The following is a 17,165-nucleotide window of genomic DNA, read 5'->3' as shown; positions in this document are numbered from 1 at the left end:
CACAGTCGAATAAAGCCTGCTCCATAGTCAATTTTTCTGTATTAATTCGAGCTTTTTAAAATGGTTGCTGCTTGAGGTGAATGGATCGAAGGAGGTGTCGCTGCAGCCCGCCGGTCACTTGACAGGTGTGTCTGACAGAGTGCGAAAAAGGTTTTGATCAAGTGCGGTTGTGACGATCCCGAGGGGGTGTGTGTTTTGACTTGGTTTTGGAAAGACGTTGTGGTGGAAAAATCATTTAGTGGGTGCTCAAATTAGTAAAATTGTGTTGTTACTTTATTTTGGAGTGCCGAAGATGGAAGTGCTGCTGGGAAGCTGCTTGAAGAGGATTTATAATTGGTAGAATAAATAATTGATAGCCTATTTTAGACATTTTGTGAAATATAATACTGACTTTGTGAATATTTACTAAGGATAGTGAAAAATGTTCAAAAAATTTTCAACTATGAAGTGTTGACTTTCAATTAAATTTCCTTTGTATCTAAATAAAAATGGTTTGAATTGCTAAAATATGAAGGAAGCTTTTTTTTGACTTGTTGTTATCATAATTATGATAGTTTAAAAAAAAAATGAACGATCTCGATGTGATTATCATTGTGATTTTATTAAGAGGCAGTATTTGTAAATATTGCTCGGTTTGTTCTAGAGGTCGTATCGAGTTGCTCCGATTTGGATGAAACTTTCAGCGTTTGTTTGTCTATACATGAGATGAACTCATGCCAAATATGAGCCCTCTACGACAAAGGGAAGTGGGGTAAAACGGGCTTTGAAGTTTGAGGTCGAAAAAACATGAAAAATCTTAAAATTGCTCGCATTTCCGTAAAACTTTTTCAATTCCAACTCTCTTAGATGCATTCGAAAGGTCTTTTGAAGCACTTCAAAATGTGCCATAGACATCCAGGATTGGTTTGACTTTTTCTCTTAGCTTTTGCAAATAACTGTCAAAAATGGATTTTTTTAAAACCTCAATATCTTTTTGCAACAGCATCCAACACCCATACTCCCATAGGTCAAAAGATAGGTAATTTCATGCACTATAAGCCTACGGTATTATCTTTTTGGCCAATCGCAGTTTTTCTCACAGTTTTTCAATTTTTCTAGAACAAATATTTTACAACGTTAGTTTTTGCCCTGTAGGCCAAGAAGACGGCACTTTTTGGTCTCAATTTTGTCATATTCGGAATCCTCGGACAATTTCACGTAAGTTAGAAGTATTGGAGTTGTAAATTTGATTTAAAAAATAATTAAATAAAAAAAATTTAAAAAGGAAATAGATCTTATTTACCCTGTGATCAATACGTCAAATGCGGTATCAAGTAGGCGAAAACCTGTTTTACCCCTAATCCAACAAATTGTTAAAAAATATTTTAATGCATTCTAAATGGCAATTTTTCCAATCAAATTTACAACTCCAATACTTCTAACTTACGTGAAATTGTCCGAGGATTCAGAATATGACAAAATTGAGACCAAAAAGTGCCGTCTTCTTGGCCTGCAGGGCAAAAACTAACGTTGTAAAATATTTGTACTAGAAAAATTGAAAAACTGTGAGAAAAACTGCGATTGGCCAAAAAGATAATACCGTAGGCTTATAGTGCATGAAATTACCTATCTTTTGACCTATAGGAGTATGGGTGTTGGATGCTGTTGCAAAAAGATATTGAGGTTTTAAAAAAATCCATTTTTGACAGTTATTTGCAAAAGCTAAGAGAAAAAGTCAAACCAATCCTGGATGTCTATGGCACATTTTGAAGTGCTTCAAAAGACCTTTCGAATGCATCTAAGAGAGTTGGAATTGATAAAGTTTTACGGAAATGCGAGCAATTTTAAGATTTTTCATGTTTTTCGACCTCAAACTTCAAAGCCCGTTTTACCCCACTTCCCTTTGTCGTAGAGGGCTCATATTTGGCATGAGTTCATGTCATGTATAGACAAACAAACGCTGAAAGTTTCATCCAAATCGGAGCACCTCGATGCGACCTGCTACACATTGGTGAAAAACTCGCTCTTAAGAGCTTTTACTCGCCAATTTGCATTCTGCTTAGACAAAAAAAATAGACTTGCTTATCTAAAAAAATGCATAAATTGTTATAAAACAAATTCAGTAGATGTACTATCATTGTCATCGTATTTAATTGAATTGTGAGTTAAACTATTTCTTTTATAAGCAATATATCAGGCTTGGTCAAACCAACTTATTAGCACCTTTCTTTGTTGTGTGAAATATAATTGCCATTTTGTTTTTATTGCTTTTTGTATATTTCAAGATTAGTTTTTGTTCTATTAACTCGCTAAGTATATTAAAAAAGGAAAAGGTTTGTTACATTTCCACTGAGCTAATGTGATTTTTAACATTTAATTTATTAAAAAAAGTATCTATTACAAAAATTGTTTGAACAGTTTTTGAAGTTTTTTTTTTTCTGATAAATTCAAATACTGGTACTAGTACTGGTACAAGTAAGCCGTTTCGCATTATTGGTACGGAAACTTTTATTTTCATAACAATTTAACAGTTGTCTATACAAAAATTGGATCTAGATATTGAATATCTGCAATTAATAACGGAATTTGAGATCAATTTAGTCTTTGGCAAAGTTGTACAGAGATAAAATTTGGAGAAAAAATCAATTTGCTCATAAACATTATTTTTGAAATTTTTTTATTTAAAACATGGTTAGACCCTAGAGACTTAAGAGGTCAATAAGAAAAAAGCAAAAAAATTATTTGTCCTGCTTATTTTTTTTTCTATTTTTGCGGCTATGGTACAGCAACCAGAGGTTAAATCTACTAATTTTAAAAGACATATTTTTAAGAAAATTTTCTTTCCATGAAAATCACGTCTTAGGCAATCAAAGGTACTGTAAAAATAGGTAGAAAATGGCAGTTTTCGCAAAAAATCAAACATGGAAAGGATTTATCTAGAAAACTGCACTCTGTATCAAAAACTAAAACAAATAGTAAAGTTTCTCAACTTCTTAGAAATCGGAAAGAACTTATCTCAATTTGTAATATTTTGACAAACATTGATAACTGTGTGCATAAATGTTTTTATTTTATTTATAGCATCAAAGTTAAAGTCGAATTAAGTTAATATTATTCTATTACAAGGTATCCAGATTGTAAAAAAACGTAAATTTGTTAGTAAGAAATTTATTTATTTTTAGTTTCAGTCTTCAAATATTTTAGAAAATTTGACTGTTCAAGATATTTACGAGGTTTTTGTTCCCGATTGTCGATAGTTTTTTTTTTTGTAATTTTTGGAGCTTGAAATTAACATAGACATAAAAAAAGTTTTCTTCGATATCAGTTTCAAACAAAAATGTATGGTTAATTGAAAATGATACAATTCACTTTAAAGAACTTTAAAATATATGTGAAACAAAAACATTGTTTCAGGATAATTAAATCGAAGCTAACCCTTCAGCTTAATTTTCAGCCAAAACATTAGGGTAATTCTCTACCAACTCACACGAAATCGGGAAAAGTAGGGGCTACCCCATTCGATTTGCGTGAAACTTTGTCCTAATTACGTCCCTAATTACGAATCCGAGATCCATTTTTCGATATTTTGTTACAGAGGTGCGGTACGATCCTTTTCATTTTTGAACATGCAAAAAAAAAGATGTTTTTCAATTATTTGCAGCCTGAAACGGTTATGAGATGAAAATTTGGTATCAAAAGGACTTCTATGTAAAATAAGACGCCCGATTTGATGACGTACACAAAATTCCGAAAAAAAATATTTTTCATGGAAAAAAACACTAATTAAATTTTAAAAATTCTGTAATTTTTCGTTACTCAACTGTATTTTTTGGGACATGTCAATTTAAGGGAAATTTAATGTACTTTAGTATGTGTCACCAAATCTCCGTCAAGGCAATTTGCCATAAGAGTGGCATATTAGCCGTTTGGTTTTTCGTATCGGCAGCCAAATCTAAACAATATTTTAGTGAAATTCATGTTTCAGAAGATGCGTTGAAACATCCTCTTCCACCTGGTGCTAATATCTCGTTTAGTCGTTTTTTCAATGGTGGGCAGTTTAGGGGATCAATAAAAAACAATAACGATAGTTTCCGTAGTTTTGAAGATACTAAAAAATGTCTGTAACAAAAATATTGGTGCAAAAGCTCTAGTTAATGTGTACCATGAATTGAAAATCAAATATTTAAAAAATAAAAAAATAGCATAAAAAACAAGAAAAATGACTTTTTCAATTTTGCCAATAAGCCCTTGATTTTTGATCATTGATATCTTGGTAACTAATGGTACGATTTTTAATGTAAAAAAATTAGTTTTCTGCTTTTTTTTGATAAAATTCTTCTTGAAATTATTTTTTTGACATTTTCAAATGTTGGAGAGGGAAGAAGAAACCCAAATTATTTTATGTGTAGGTATTTGTATAACATTCAGCAAAAAATCCTAAAAATATGGTGTCTTCGGGATAGTTGTTCTAAATTTAACGAAGGTAATACACCTGAGAATTGATAAAGATTGGACGACTATTGCGCCCTCCACAGGTAAAAAGGTGAAAAAATTGCTTTTCTCCATACATTTTGACGATTTTTCCCTTACAAACTTCAAGTGATTAGAGGGGGGAGTTCCCGTGGTCAGAATCTTTGATTTCAGGGGGTAGCCCCGAGAAAGCCCGGATTTGTACATTCGTACTTGCATTCAAGATATAAAAATTTGCATCTGGAATTTTATCATAAACAAGCCTTACCCGGCAAACTTCGTCCTGCCCTTTTTGGTTTCTTGACGTTTTTAGCTTGTTTGCTTATTCAGCCTCCTGTGATCAAAATTTGATTTTACGCAACTTTTCCCATACAAACGGTGGTGTTCCGGAATCGGTCTCAGAGTGGCCAAAGTGCCAACTTATAAACGTAAAAACCTTCCTTAGGCTTATACGAATCCAACGCAGCAAAGAGCGCTCCGATCCGACCTCCCGTGTTCAACTGATGCGCGTTCGAACAAAACCGTCGAATTTTTTTATATTTTATCATAAATAAAATTTATGAACAGGATGTACTAAAAGTTCATGGTAAAATGTTCATGGTATGATTTGCATATTGTTTCCAAAATTTCATCGAAAGCCAGTTCATAAAAACCAATAAATCCCGACCACGTTTGCGATATAAGTGCATTATAACTCTACGATCCAATCCGCACAGCTTACGTCCAATAACAATTTTATAATCTGCAATTAAAGTGTTTTATATTGCACTCGCGCGCAGATTTCTTACTGTCAAATCCATCTCCAGCATCCCACTCTAGAGAAGCTCAATAATCTTTGAACACAGCACGCGCCACTTTAAATGCTGTCGTCGTCTACACTTTCAAATCGATTTATGGTTGTCTCAGCCAACATTCATAAACGACCGTTCAGCCGAACGCATTGGATTTTGCTTTGAATTTGTTCCAAACAATTTTTCAATCTAGTCCAGTTCTTTTGTGACGGGGCAATTTCAGATTTGTGTTTTTTAAACTGCTTCTCTCGCCAGCACAGATCGTTATCACATTAGCGAGCGAACTGTTTGGAGCTCTTTTTCTGTTATTATTTACTATACTTATGTTTACGCTAGCAATTCTTATTCGATTTTCTTGTTTTCTGTTTTATTTCTCTCCCACAGTGACATAAGCCGCGATGGCTTGTCGCAGTCCCACGACAGTGTGTTCTCGGAGTCCGCCGGTACCGCAAGCAGTCTGTCCATTACTCTTAAGGTGAGTTGATTTTTTATTTTAAAACTGATTTCATAAATTTCATGGTGACAATAGTTAATAAAAACGAAAGTGTTAAAAAGACAAACTAAATAAAAAATAATATCAAACTACTTAAAAGTTAATAAGCAAAATATAAAAAGAAACTTCAAAATAATTGAAAAGTACATAAAAATATAAAACATTTGCATAACTTCTAACCTAGAATTGATCACTAAAAGTGAGAGAATAAGAGCAAACAGCCACAAACCGGTCAATCCCTGCACTGCTGCTGCAGCCCCTTCGTCAGAAAGTGAACGGGTTTGGGTAAAACGCCACATGACTCTATGGTGCCATGGTCGGGTGGCCTTGCCATTCGGTAACCCGTCGCAGTGCAAAAGCAGTGCCATTTGATCCGTGGTTGGGTTGGGAATGCTGCCGCAGGCAGCGCAGTGCAATAGGTCAAGTTCACAAGAAAGGGGTGTGTGCGCCTCCAGAAGGACTGGGGCTTTGTTTGAAGAAGAAGAAGACGAGGGCACACTCACTTTAATGCCATTAGTGTGGGGCCAGATTTGCTCAAGCTGTTGCAAAGGAGGGTCGGGAACTGTGAGGCTTCTTTTGATTTAGTAGAAGTTGTTTTGAAAGAGAAGTTAGTCAAATTTAAAATTTCACTAAAAGATGTGATTCGATAATGTAGTTCAATGCTCACTAACTTCAATTCAAACCAAAGAAAGTGAGTTATAATTTTGTGAATTATGTACAAGGTTTATTACCACAATACGAATCAGTAACTTTAAAGATTGTTTATTTTTATTTGTTAAAACTTGGAATAGTAAATTGTTGAAGCTTCAAATTCATAATCATTTTTTTCATATTTTTAGAAACTTTTCAAAGTTTTTGGTATAATAACCATGCAGTCCATTTTCGCATAAATGTCTCATATGCAAAAACAGCAAGCCTAGAAAAAAGCAATGAAAATCTACGCACAAGGATGCGTGAAAGTATTTCGCAAAAAAGTTGGATTTTTAAGTTTTCTATTACAAAGTACCAACTTTCTAAATTTTTTCTGATAGTTTTTACTCTTCAGAATCAAATATTCGTAAGGGACATTTATACGACCTGAGCAAGTAACCTTTTTTAAACAATAAGTGTGTTAATTGGCTGTTTGATCAAAAATACGTTATCATTGGAAATTCTTGTCTAATTCTGGTAGAAGCTTAGAACCTTTTCAATTGTTACTTTCTGAAAATAAGGTCCATACACATTTAAAGTGTATCTTTTTTGCGATATTTACAAAAAATAATATGTTTTATGTTTTCTTCAGTTGATTGCACTTCGATTTTCATTGTAAATTTCAGAGTTCCCAAATGAACCGGTTAGGCTAGGTTCACCTATAAACTTGGTTCGGCTTAAGCCTCCCTTTGTGGTTCAATCCTGGTTCAGTCACTTCAGGAACTTCAGTGAACCATGAACCATGGCTTAAGCCTGGCTAACCAGGCTAATGAAAACCATAGGAATAATGCACTGTGTAACAAATATTATAGTGTAGCAACGTTAAAATGTAACATTCATTACACCGTAACATTCGTTACACCGTAATATGGTTACACCGTAGTATGATTACACCGTAACATTGTTACACCACAACATTCGTTACACCGTTACATTCGTCACACCGTAACATTGTTACACCGTAACATTGTTACACCGTAACATTGTTACACCGTAACATTGTTACACCGCAACATTCGTTACACCGCAACATTCGTTACACCGCAACATTCGTTACACTGTAGTATGATTACACCGTTACATTCGTTACACCGTAACATTGTTACACCGCACCATTCGTTACACCGTAGTTTGGTTACACCGTAACATGGTTACAACATTTGTTGCATCGTAGCATTCATTACACCGTGACATTCGTTACACCGTTACATTCGTCACACCGTAACATTGTTACACCGTAACATTGTTACACCGTAACATTGTTACACCGTAACATTGTTACACCGTAACATTGTTACACCGTAACATTGTTACACCGTAACATTGTTACACCGTAACATTGTTACACCGTAACATTGTTACACCGTATCATTGTCACACCGTAACATTCGTTACACCGTAACATTGTTACACCGTAACATTGTTACACCGCAACATTGTTACACCGCAACATTGTTACACCGCAACATTCGTTACACCGCAACATTCGTTACACTGTAGTATGATTACACCGTTACATTCGTTACACCGTAACATTGTTACACCGCACCATTCGTTACACCGTAGTTTGGTTACACCGTAACATGGTTACAACATTTGTTGCATCGTAGCATTCATTACACCGTGACATTCGTTACACCGTAATAATGTTACGGTGTAACAATGTTACGGTGTAACAATGTTACGGTGTAACAATGTTACGGTGTAACAATGTTACGGTGTAACAATGTTACGGTGTAACAATGTTACGGTGTAACAATGTTACGGTGTAACAATGTTACGGTGTAACAATGTTACGGTGTAACAATGTTACGGTGTAACAATGTTACGGTGTAACAATGTTACGGTGTAACAATGTTACGGTGTAAAAATGTCACGGTGTAACAATGTTACGGTGTAATAATGTTACGGTGTAATGAATGTTGCGGTGTAACGAATGTAACGGTGTAACGAATGTTGTGGTGTAACAATGTTACGGTGTAATCATACTACGGTGTAACGAATGTTACGGTTTGAGCATACTACGGTGTAACAAAGCTTGCCGTTTAACCTAACATTCTTTGATCAGGTTCAAGCCAGGTTCAAGCCTGGTTCAAGCCAATGGTTCATTTTGGCTAGCCTCGCCTGGTTTGAACCAAATGAACCATGGCTCACGGCGCTCAGTGAGCCTAAGCCGACGATGCTTGCCGACGTGTGGTGTGAACCTGAACCAGAAAAATGAACCTAGCCTAGCCGATGGCTTAGGCTCGTGGGAACACTGGTAAATTTGATGTTTTGTTGCAAATATATGCTGAGCAGTTCTCTACGGAATCGGTCTTTTTTCTTTAATTTTATTTTTTGTATTTTTTAATCCGGCTGAAACTTTTTTGGTGCCTTCGATATGCCCAAAGAAGCCATTTTGCATCATTAGTTTGTCCATATAATTTTCCATACAAATTTGGCAGCTGTCCATACAAAAATGATGTATGAAAATTCAAAAATCTGTATCTTTCGAAGGAATTTTTTGATCGATTTGGTGTCTTCGGCAAAGTTGTAGGTATGGATACGGACTACACTGAAAAAAATGTTACACAGTAAAAAAATTGGTGATTTTTTATTTTACTTTTTGTCACTAAAACTTGATTTGCAAAAAAACACTATTTTTTTTTGGTATGTTTTAGAGGACATCAAATGCCAACTTTTCCGAAATTTCCAGGTTGTTCAAAAAATCTTTGACCGAGTTATGAATTTTTTAATCAATACTGATTTTTTTCAAAAAATCGAAACATAATAAAACACAAAGATAAAGTGCCCCGTTTTCAAGTTATAACCATTTTTAGGTGACTTTTTTAGAAAACAGTCGAAGTTTTTCATTTTTAAAATTAGTGCAAATGTTTGAACACTTCTGGAAAAAATATTTTTGAAAAGCTGAGAAAATTCTCAATATTTTGCTTTTTTTAACTTTGTTGATTCGACCCTTAGTTGCTGAGATATTGCCATGCAAAGGTTTGAAAACAGGAAAATTCAAGTCTAACCCAAAAAACCTACTATTTTCTAACGTCGATATCTCAGCAACTAATGGTTCGATTTACAATGTTTAAATATGAAACAATCGAGAAATTTTCCGATCTTTTCGAAAAAAATTTTTTTTTAAAAATAAAACAAAAAGTTGTAGTCGTAGAAGTCACGTGTTTTCGCATTTCTTACAAATGCCCTTACAAAATGTGTTCAAAGTTCACGTACGCGACTGCCGGTGGGTTTAGGGTATAGAAAACTTTTCAAAAAATGGTTTGGAAGTTATTCTGTTTATTTGAAAAAAAAAAAAAAAAAGATCATTACTAAAAGGATGGATAAACAAGAAAAAGAACGGATTTGTTTATAACAAAATATTTTTTTCAAGAATGTTTTAGAAGTTTATTATTATTATTATTTGTTTCATTTTTTCACACTCGGCTTTTTGTCATTTGGACCTTATATCTTTCGAACTTTTGGCACCTATTGTCCATTTGACCTTATGTTCTTCGACTTTCTGTCGCACATCCATATGGACATGGTAATATTCATCACAAATTTTGTGTCAAAAAATGTGAATTATTAAATCAGGAACTGGTTAAAGTTTAAACAGTTTCTGGTAAAATTTCATCAGTTTCACATAAAAAAAAGGAAAATTACTCAAAAATGAGATGAATTTCAACCAACAAAATATTTACAAAGTTGGGTATTTACGGATTTATTCTCATTTTTAATTCAAATCATTTGAAATGGGAAGCTACAGTTCCTGTAAAGTCCAGTCGAGCTCATATTTGGGATTTAGGCTCAGTACGCTAAACAGTTCAAGCCCCTGAATACCTGCAAAAATGTGATGTTTCCTGCCATCCTACCTACTACATTATTTGTATTAATTTATTTTTTATTCATCTAAATATCCCAAGCAACATTTTTTCCAGGAGTTCTACAAGAGCTCTTCAAGATAGCTACAGCATAGCAGTTTGGACCGCGGTAGGATAAAATTCTCTTCAAGTACTCTTCCAAACTCCTGAAGAAGTTTTGAAGAGAATTTTATCCTACCGCGGTCCAAACTGCTATGCTGTAGCTATCTTGAAGAGCTCTTGTAGAACTCCTGGAAAAAAAATGTTACTTGGGATAGACTGAAATGCATTTTTTGCAATTCCACTGTGAAACTGTCAACTTTTCCTGTCCTTCTGGAGAAACGAAACGGCCTACTGTTCCCTACCAAAAATAACAGAATGGAAAATTATTACCTTTCAATAACAGTGCTGAAAAGTTCTACTTTTCAGCACTGAAATGGGTGCTGAAAAGTTGAACTTTTCAACACTAGTATCGAAATAGTAGTTTATGCAACAAGTTGCAAAAAGAAGTTTTTTTCCGCACGAGTCACTGTACATTTATCCAACGAGATTTACCGAGTTGGATAAATACGACGAGTGCTGAAAAATCAAGATTTGCTACAAGTTGCTTGCAATTTTTTTTTGCAATTCCGAAAAAAAACGCTTCTTTAATGGAATGGAATTATTATGTCAAACATCCATGTTTTTAGTAAATTCATCGTTCTAAACAAAAAAAACATTGATAAATTTTACTTTGTGATTTCCGAAACCAGAATTAAAAAATGACATTTTGTTATTAATACTTTAAAAAGAGCAATTTCCATTTTTTTTAAATTCGTTGATTTTCAAATAAATATGCACAACAATCAACAACTTGTTTTTCTATGTTCCAGAACGAACTGGCCGACGTGCTGCGAAAGCGCCGAAAGGACCGCGCCTCCGGTGGTGAAGCCTCCGACGAGGACCTGGGCCTACCGCAAAGTCCCATCACACCGCAGCGCAAGGACCGCGGTGGCATCAACAAGAGCGAGGGTTCGCTCAGCATCCTCAGTATGACCAGCTGCTCGAGCGATCTGGACCTGGAGGAACGATCCGGCTCGAACGCCAGCGGCCACAATCTGCTGCACCTGGACTCGTCCGCCGGTTCCAGTATGTACAGCCGGTCGATCCACGATACGACCGATGATAATGGTGAGGGTTGATGGGTTTTTGAGTTTGTTGAATGCTAATTTGAGTTTTGTTTTGTAGGTTCCGACTCCCCGGCCGCCAAACTGAGCCATTCCGCTGCCAAACACAAGCTAGCCGTTAGACCAAAGAAGAAGGGACCCACGCGGGCACGTGCACGGCCACGAGAGGTAAGAAGGTTGAGATAATCTTTATGCTTTGCTAACAAACTCATTTTTCAGTCCTCCGTCCTTCCCGCCACCCCGGAGGTCAACGAGGAGTCGCTGAAACTCTCGACGCTGGACATCCCCACGCTGGATCTGTCTCGCGAAGCGGAGGAAAAGTGCCACTCGCTTCCATTCGGCATCAATCCGGGCATGACCACCACCGCGACGTCATCGATCCTGACCAGCAGCAGCAGCACGACCGTCATCAACAAGTCTTCGCCGCAGCGGGAATCGTCGCTGATGAGCTCCAAGATGTCCGCCTCGATGTCGCTGACGAGCGGAGCGAATTCGGCGATCTACGTCAACAGGAACATTTCCAAGAGTTACGATTTCAACGGGGGATTGCAGGGTGACGGTGAGGTTGTTGTTGAGGAGGTTGAACGGAACGGTGGCAAGGGCAAGGAGGACGACGGGTTCTTCAAGCGAATCTTGAACTACAGCTTTAAGAAGAAGAAGCACGAGAAGGAGGAGCAGCAGGTGGCTTCGCCACGCAAGGAGGACAATACCAGCACGGTTTACATTACGTCCGGAGGTGGTGGGGTGACTCCGGAGCTGGGGGTGAAGCTGTCGCTGCCGGTGAGTGAGGCCGACGTGCTGGACATGAGCGGGTACAAGAAGATTAAGGCTGGACCGGCGTCGCGGCAGCGAGTGTTTCCGAAGGATATCTTCAACCCGGAGGCGGAAGGCGTGGTGCCACCGCCGAGGGAGAGTCAACGGTACTCGTCGAACGTGGAGGTCAACCGGCACTCGACTTCGTCGAACGGATCGATTGTGATTAGTGGAGTTGGAGAGTCGAAGATTGTTCAGCACAAGAGTGAGGAATATTTGGTGTCCAAGAGTCGGAAGTTGTCGGAGTTGAGCTACGATGACGATGATGATGAAGAAGAGGGCGTGCGGAAGTACCAGCAAAACGTGGACAAGGTAAAGAGTTCGAAGGTGTACGGATTGAGTCCGTACCAGCAGCGAATTGCTAAGATTTCCGTAAACCAGAGCGAGTCTCCGAAAGATAGTCCAACGAAGAGAAAGGCCGTCGAGAAGAGCAAGAGCTTCCGCGTGTACAGCAGCGATACCGTTTCGAACAACCTGACCAACGCCAACAACTTGCCTAGTCTGCCCAACCTGACAAACTCCCTCTCGATCGGGAACTTTAGCAACAACTTCCTCGAAACGGAGCACAAATTCTTCAGCATGACCGAGAACATCAACACGGGCAACCCGAAGATCTTCAAAGATTACATCACCAACGTGGACGAACCCCTCGAAGAAGGTCGCATGGTCTCCTCCAGCTCCTCCCTCCAAAAGTTCGAAATCAACGACAACAATCTGCTGAACCCGCGCGAGCAGGAACACGTCGATCACCAGCCAAAGTCGATCGTCCTCACGACCAACACGATCCCCGCCCCCGAACCGAGCATCCTCCACAAATCCAACCAAAATATCTCCCAGATCGAGGAAACCATCGACAAGCTCGTCTCCTCCCAGTTCGTCAGCATCATCAAGGACGCCGGAAGCAACGATCGGCTGGACCAACCCGAAACCCCAACCTCCACCGTCCCCGAGTTCATGAAGATCCAGCTCAACCGAGTGGACACCCCGAGCCGACCCAAATCCAACGTGATCCTCACCACCCCCCAAAGCAGCGTCGCCAGCACGCCCTCGCCGACCCCGGCCGCAGACGACGCCCTCCTCAAAACCCGCCGCTTCAGCAACGAAAACATCGAAATCAGCGAAAGCAAACCCCCGCTCCCGCCGTCCGCCGTGATCGTCGCAGCGCGGAACAGCTTTGTCGATGCGCCGCCGCGGAGTCCGCCGGCGTTCAAGCGGGCCGGTGAGCTCGGCTCGAAGCGCAACTCGATGCACCTCAACCATGAGATTGGTGGCACGGACGATCGGAAGGTGATTCTGCAGCGCCGGACGTCGGTGACGGAGGAGAAGATCAAGTACGAGCGGAGGATCTCGTCGTCGTCGGAGGATATCAAGTTTGAGCGGAAGAAGTCCGGGTCGGAGGAGGTGCTGGAGAAGAGGAACAGCAGTGGAAGCAGTAATTACAACAGCGGATCGAGCAGCGGGGACGAGCTGGTGGTGCTGCGGAAGAAGTCGATCGTGGATAACTTTAAGGACAAGGACAAGGATACGCCGGAGCTGATGAAGGTGTTTGCGAGGAGGTACGTACGATAACCTTAAGTTGAATGATTGAAAGTTAGTTGATTCTATAGTTCATTCAGATTAAGAGACTTTCAGGTCAAAAGACTCTCAGGTTAGATGATTTTTAGGTCAGAAGACTTTCAGGCTAAAAGACATTCAGGTCAAAAGATTTTTAAGTTAACAGACTTTAGGTCAAAAGACTTTAGGTTAAAAGACTTTAGGTCAAAAAACTTTAGGTTAAAAGACTTTCAGGTCAAAAGACTGTTAGGTCAAAAGACTTTAGGTCAAAACACTTTAGGTCAAAACACTTTAGGTCAAAACACTTTAGGTTAAAAGACTTTAGGTCAAAACACTTTAGGTCAAAAGACTTTCAGGTCAAAAGACTTTCAGGTTAAAAGACTTTCAGGTCAAAAGACTTTCAGGTCAAAAGATTTTTAAGTTAACAGACTTTAGGTCAAAAGACTTTAGGTTAAAAGACTTTAGGTCAAAAAACTTTAGGTTAAAATACTTTCAGGTCAGGACTGTTAGGTCAAAAGACTTAAGGTCAAAACACTTTAGGTCAAAACACTTTAGGTCAAAACACTTTAGGTCAAAACACTTTAGGTTAAAAGACTTTAGGTCAAAACACTTTAGGTCAAAAGACTTTCAGGTCAAAAGACTTTCAGGTTAAAAGACTTTCAGGTCAAAAGACTTTCAGGTCAAAAGACTTTCAGGTCAAAAGACTTTTAGGTCAAAAGACTTCCATGTCAAAAGACTTTCAGATCAAAAGACTTTTAGGTCAAGACTTTTAGGTCAAAAGACTTTCAGGTCAAAAGACTTTCAGGTCAAAAGATTTTCAGGTCAAAAGACTTTTAGGTCGAAAGACTTTTAGGTCGAAAGACTTTCAGGACAAAAGACTTTCAGGACAAAAGACTTTCAGGACAAAAGACTTTAGGTCAAAAAACTTCAGGTCAAAAGACTTTCAGATCAAAAGTCTTTTAGGTCGAAAGACTTTCAGGACAAAAAACTTCCAGGTCAAAAGACTTCAGGTCAATTAATTTTTGGGAAAAACGTTTTCAGGTCAAAAGACTTTAGGTCATACGACCTGTAGGAATTTAGGTCAAGAATTTCAGGTCAAAAGAATTTAGGTCAAAGACATTCAGCTCAAAAGACTTAAGGTCAAAAGATTTTAAGGTCAAAAGACTTTGTGGTCAACATACTTTAGGTCAAAAGACATTAGATCAACAGACATTAGATCAACAGACATTAGATCAAAAGACTTATGGTCAAAAGACTTTAAGGTCAAACGACTTTCTGGTCAACAGACTCAAGGACAAAATAGATAAGGGCAACAAAAATAAAACCAAAAGACTTAAGGTCCAAATTCCAAAGGTCCAGAGACTTGAGGTCGAAAAATTAACGTTCAAAAGACTTTAAGTCATAAAGGAGAAAAAATCCTGAGCAATACAAAACCTTTTTTTTTGTTTTTCAGGTCCCTGAAGCTGCGATCGGACGAGGACTACCGAACCGGCGAGCCCAAAACCCTCTGCAACGTCGACAGCGACAAGGAGAACCAGTCTAGCGAGGAAAAGCTCGACAAGATCGTCAAGCCCGAAGTCTCGCTGAACGCAAAAACAATCACCAAGGAACCGTCCGACGGCAAAACCACCCCCGACAACACCTCCAACGAAGTCCTGCGCAAGAGCAACTCCAAACCCTTTGGAGTGCCGAACCGCTTTGGAAACGCCATGAACGTGCAACAAACCCGGAACACGACCTCCTTTGTAGAGTTGCGCAAATCGCTGATCCCCGGAACGACGACACCGACGACGCAGACGACGGGATCGCCAGCCACCAACGGAACGACTCAGAATGGCACCAATAACAACAACCCCGCGTCCAAGAATGGAATCGAAAACGGTTCGCACGAGTCGGCGCCGCTGAACGGGAACAACAACTCAAACCGCCATACGATCGCCACCATGAACCAGTTCAATCTGAACGCGAGCAACAACAACATCAACGGTGGGTTGGCCGCGAGCAATACCAATGGGGCGACCATTGAAGCGCTGGGGGAGGTGAATGAGTTTAAGGGGATTCTGCAGCGAAGGGCCGAGTGGGAGAAGCGGGCAAAGGAGGGGTTCAAGTGAGGAGATTGGTACCCATTGCCAAACCAATAAAATCTGGTTGCTCAAAACCAACAACTTCCAAATAATCCGGTAGAAATCTAGCGCACTGTAGATCGGTGCGCGGGTAGCGAAAATCCTTCTAGAGGGAAACGAAAGCGGTAGAGTTTTCAACGCTTTTGCTCACAAAATTTAGAGAAAAATCGTTCCATCTATCAGCTAGAACTAGACGAAAAAATGATCGCGCTCAGTCGTACGTAGAGGAAACTCCAACAATAATTTCAGTGTTCTTTCGACGTAATGATCTCCCCCACCGAGCAACAATTATTGAGAGGAATAGCAAAAGCGCGTACCTAAAAGGCACAGATAGCACGAAGTCCTAGACCTGAAAGCTGAAATTGCAAATCCAAATCTGGTGTCATTCCGTTGAATTTTATTTGGAATCTGCATAGGTACATTCGAACAAATGATTTTTTTAATGTTTTCACAACATTTTTGAGCTTTTAAGGCATGTAAGTTAATTTTTTTTTTATTTTCCAAAAGTTTAATCTCATTATTTTCATTGTTGAATATTTGATGTGTATCAGCACAAAAATCTAGTTATAACTGGACAATTAAGTATTTAATGAAAATTTTGGTTTAATTTAACTGAAGTATTGCGTGAATAAAGTTTAAATAAAAATTAGATTCTTGAAATTTGAAGTTATTCGATATAGTTCAGAAGTTTTAAATATACGGTTAAAGCGAGAAATTTCATTCGAACGGCAAAAAACAGCATTTCAATATTTTAATCATTATTGTTGTAGATGAAACTAGGACACTAAAAAGACAGTTTTATTACGTCCAACTCGTGTATTTGTCGGGATAAGACTGACTGGCATCAGCTGAGCAGAACAAAGCCTGTTACAATATCTACAAATCGAATGATTAAAATTTGGACTTATTGAGTGTAAAAGATTATTACAGTCTTGTTTTATTTTCAAATAGTCTGAATTGAAGAATTTTCTGGGTTTTGATTCTGTTTCAAATTTTCGTCTGAAATTTCAAAAATGCAAAGTTAATATCTGAAGTTTTTTAAAAGGTCCAATAAACCAAATTTTCAGTTTTTGCTTTTTGGGTGTTTTTTTAATACCCCTGACTCAAGGCGGTTTCAAAAACATCCAAAATGCAAAAACTAGAAATTTTGTTTATTGGACCTTTTCAAAAAAAAAAAACTCCAGGTATGTTTATTTAAAAAAATATGTAAATTCTGATCGAAAATTGTTCTCATCTAG

General features: G+C 38.3%; 1 protein-coding gene across 5 annotated transcripts in view; it reads left to right on the top strand.

Moving 5' to 3' along the window:
• The window catches only part of LOC6053099, a 205,246-nt gene extending 188,293 nt beyond the window's left edge, over positions 1-16,953 (top strand). For all 5 annotated transcript variants that reach the window (XM_038252323.1, XM_038252322.1, XM_038252324.1 and 2 more), the window contains 5 exons: positions 5,625-5,715; positions 11,144-11,441; positions 11,499-11,605; positions 11,657-13,806; positions 15,258-16,953. In XM_038252323.1, coding sequence (XP_038108251.1) covers positions 5,625-5,715; positions 11,144-11,441; positions 11,499-11,605; positions 11,657-13,806; positions 15,258-15,915 — 3,304 coding nt within the window. In that variant the 3' untranslated portion in view covers positions 15,916-16,953. The remainder of the gene's footprint in view (positions 1-5,624; positions 5,716-11,143; positions 11,442-11,498; positions 11,606-11,656; positions 13,807-15,257) is intronic.
• The last annotated feature ends 212 nt before the right edge of the window (positions 16,954-17,165 follow it).

The sequence above is a fragment of the Culex quinquefasciatus genome, chromosome 2, assembly GCF_015732765.1.
Source record: "Culex quinquefasciatus strain JHB chromosome 2, VPISU_Cqui_1.0_pri_paternal, whole genome shotgun sequence".
Taxonomy (NCBI): Eukaryota; Metazoa; Arthropoda; class Insecta; order Diptera; family Culicidae; genus Culex; species Culex quinquefasciatus.
This window is presented reverse-complemented; position numbering and strand designations above follow the sequence as displayed.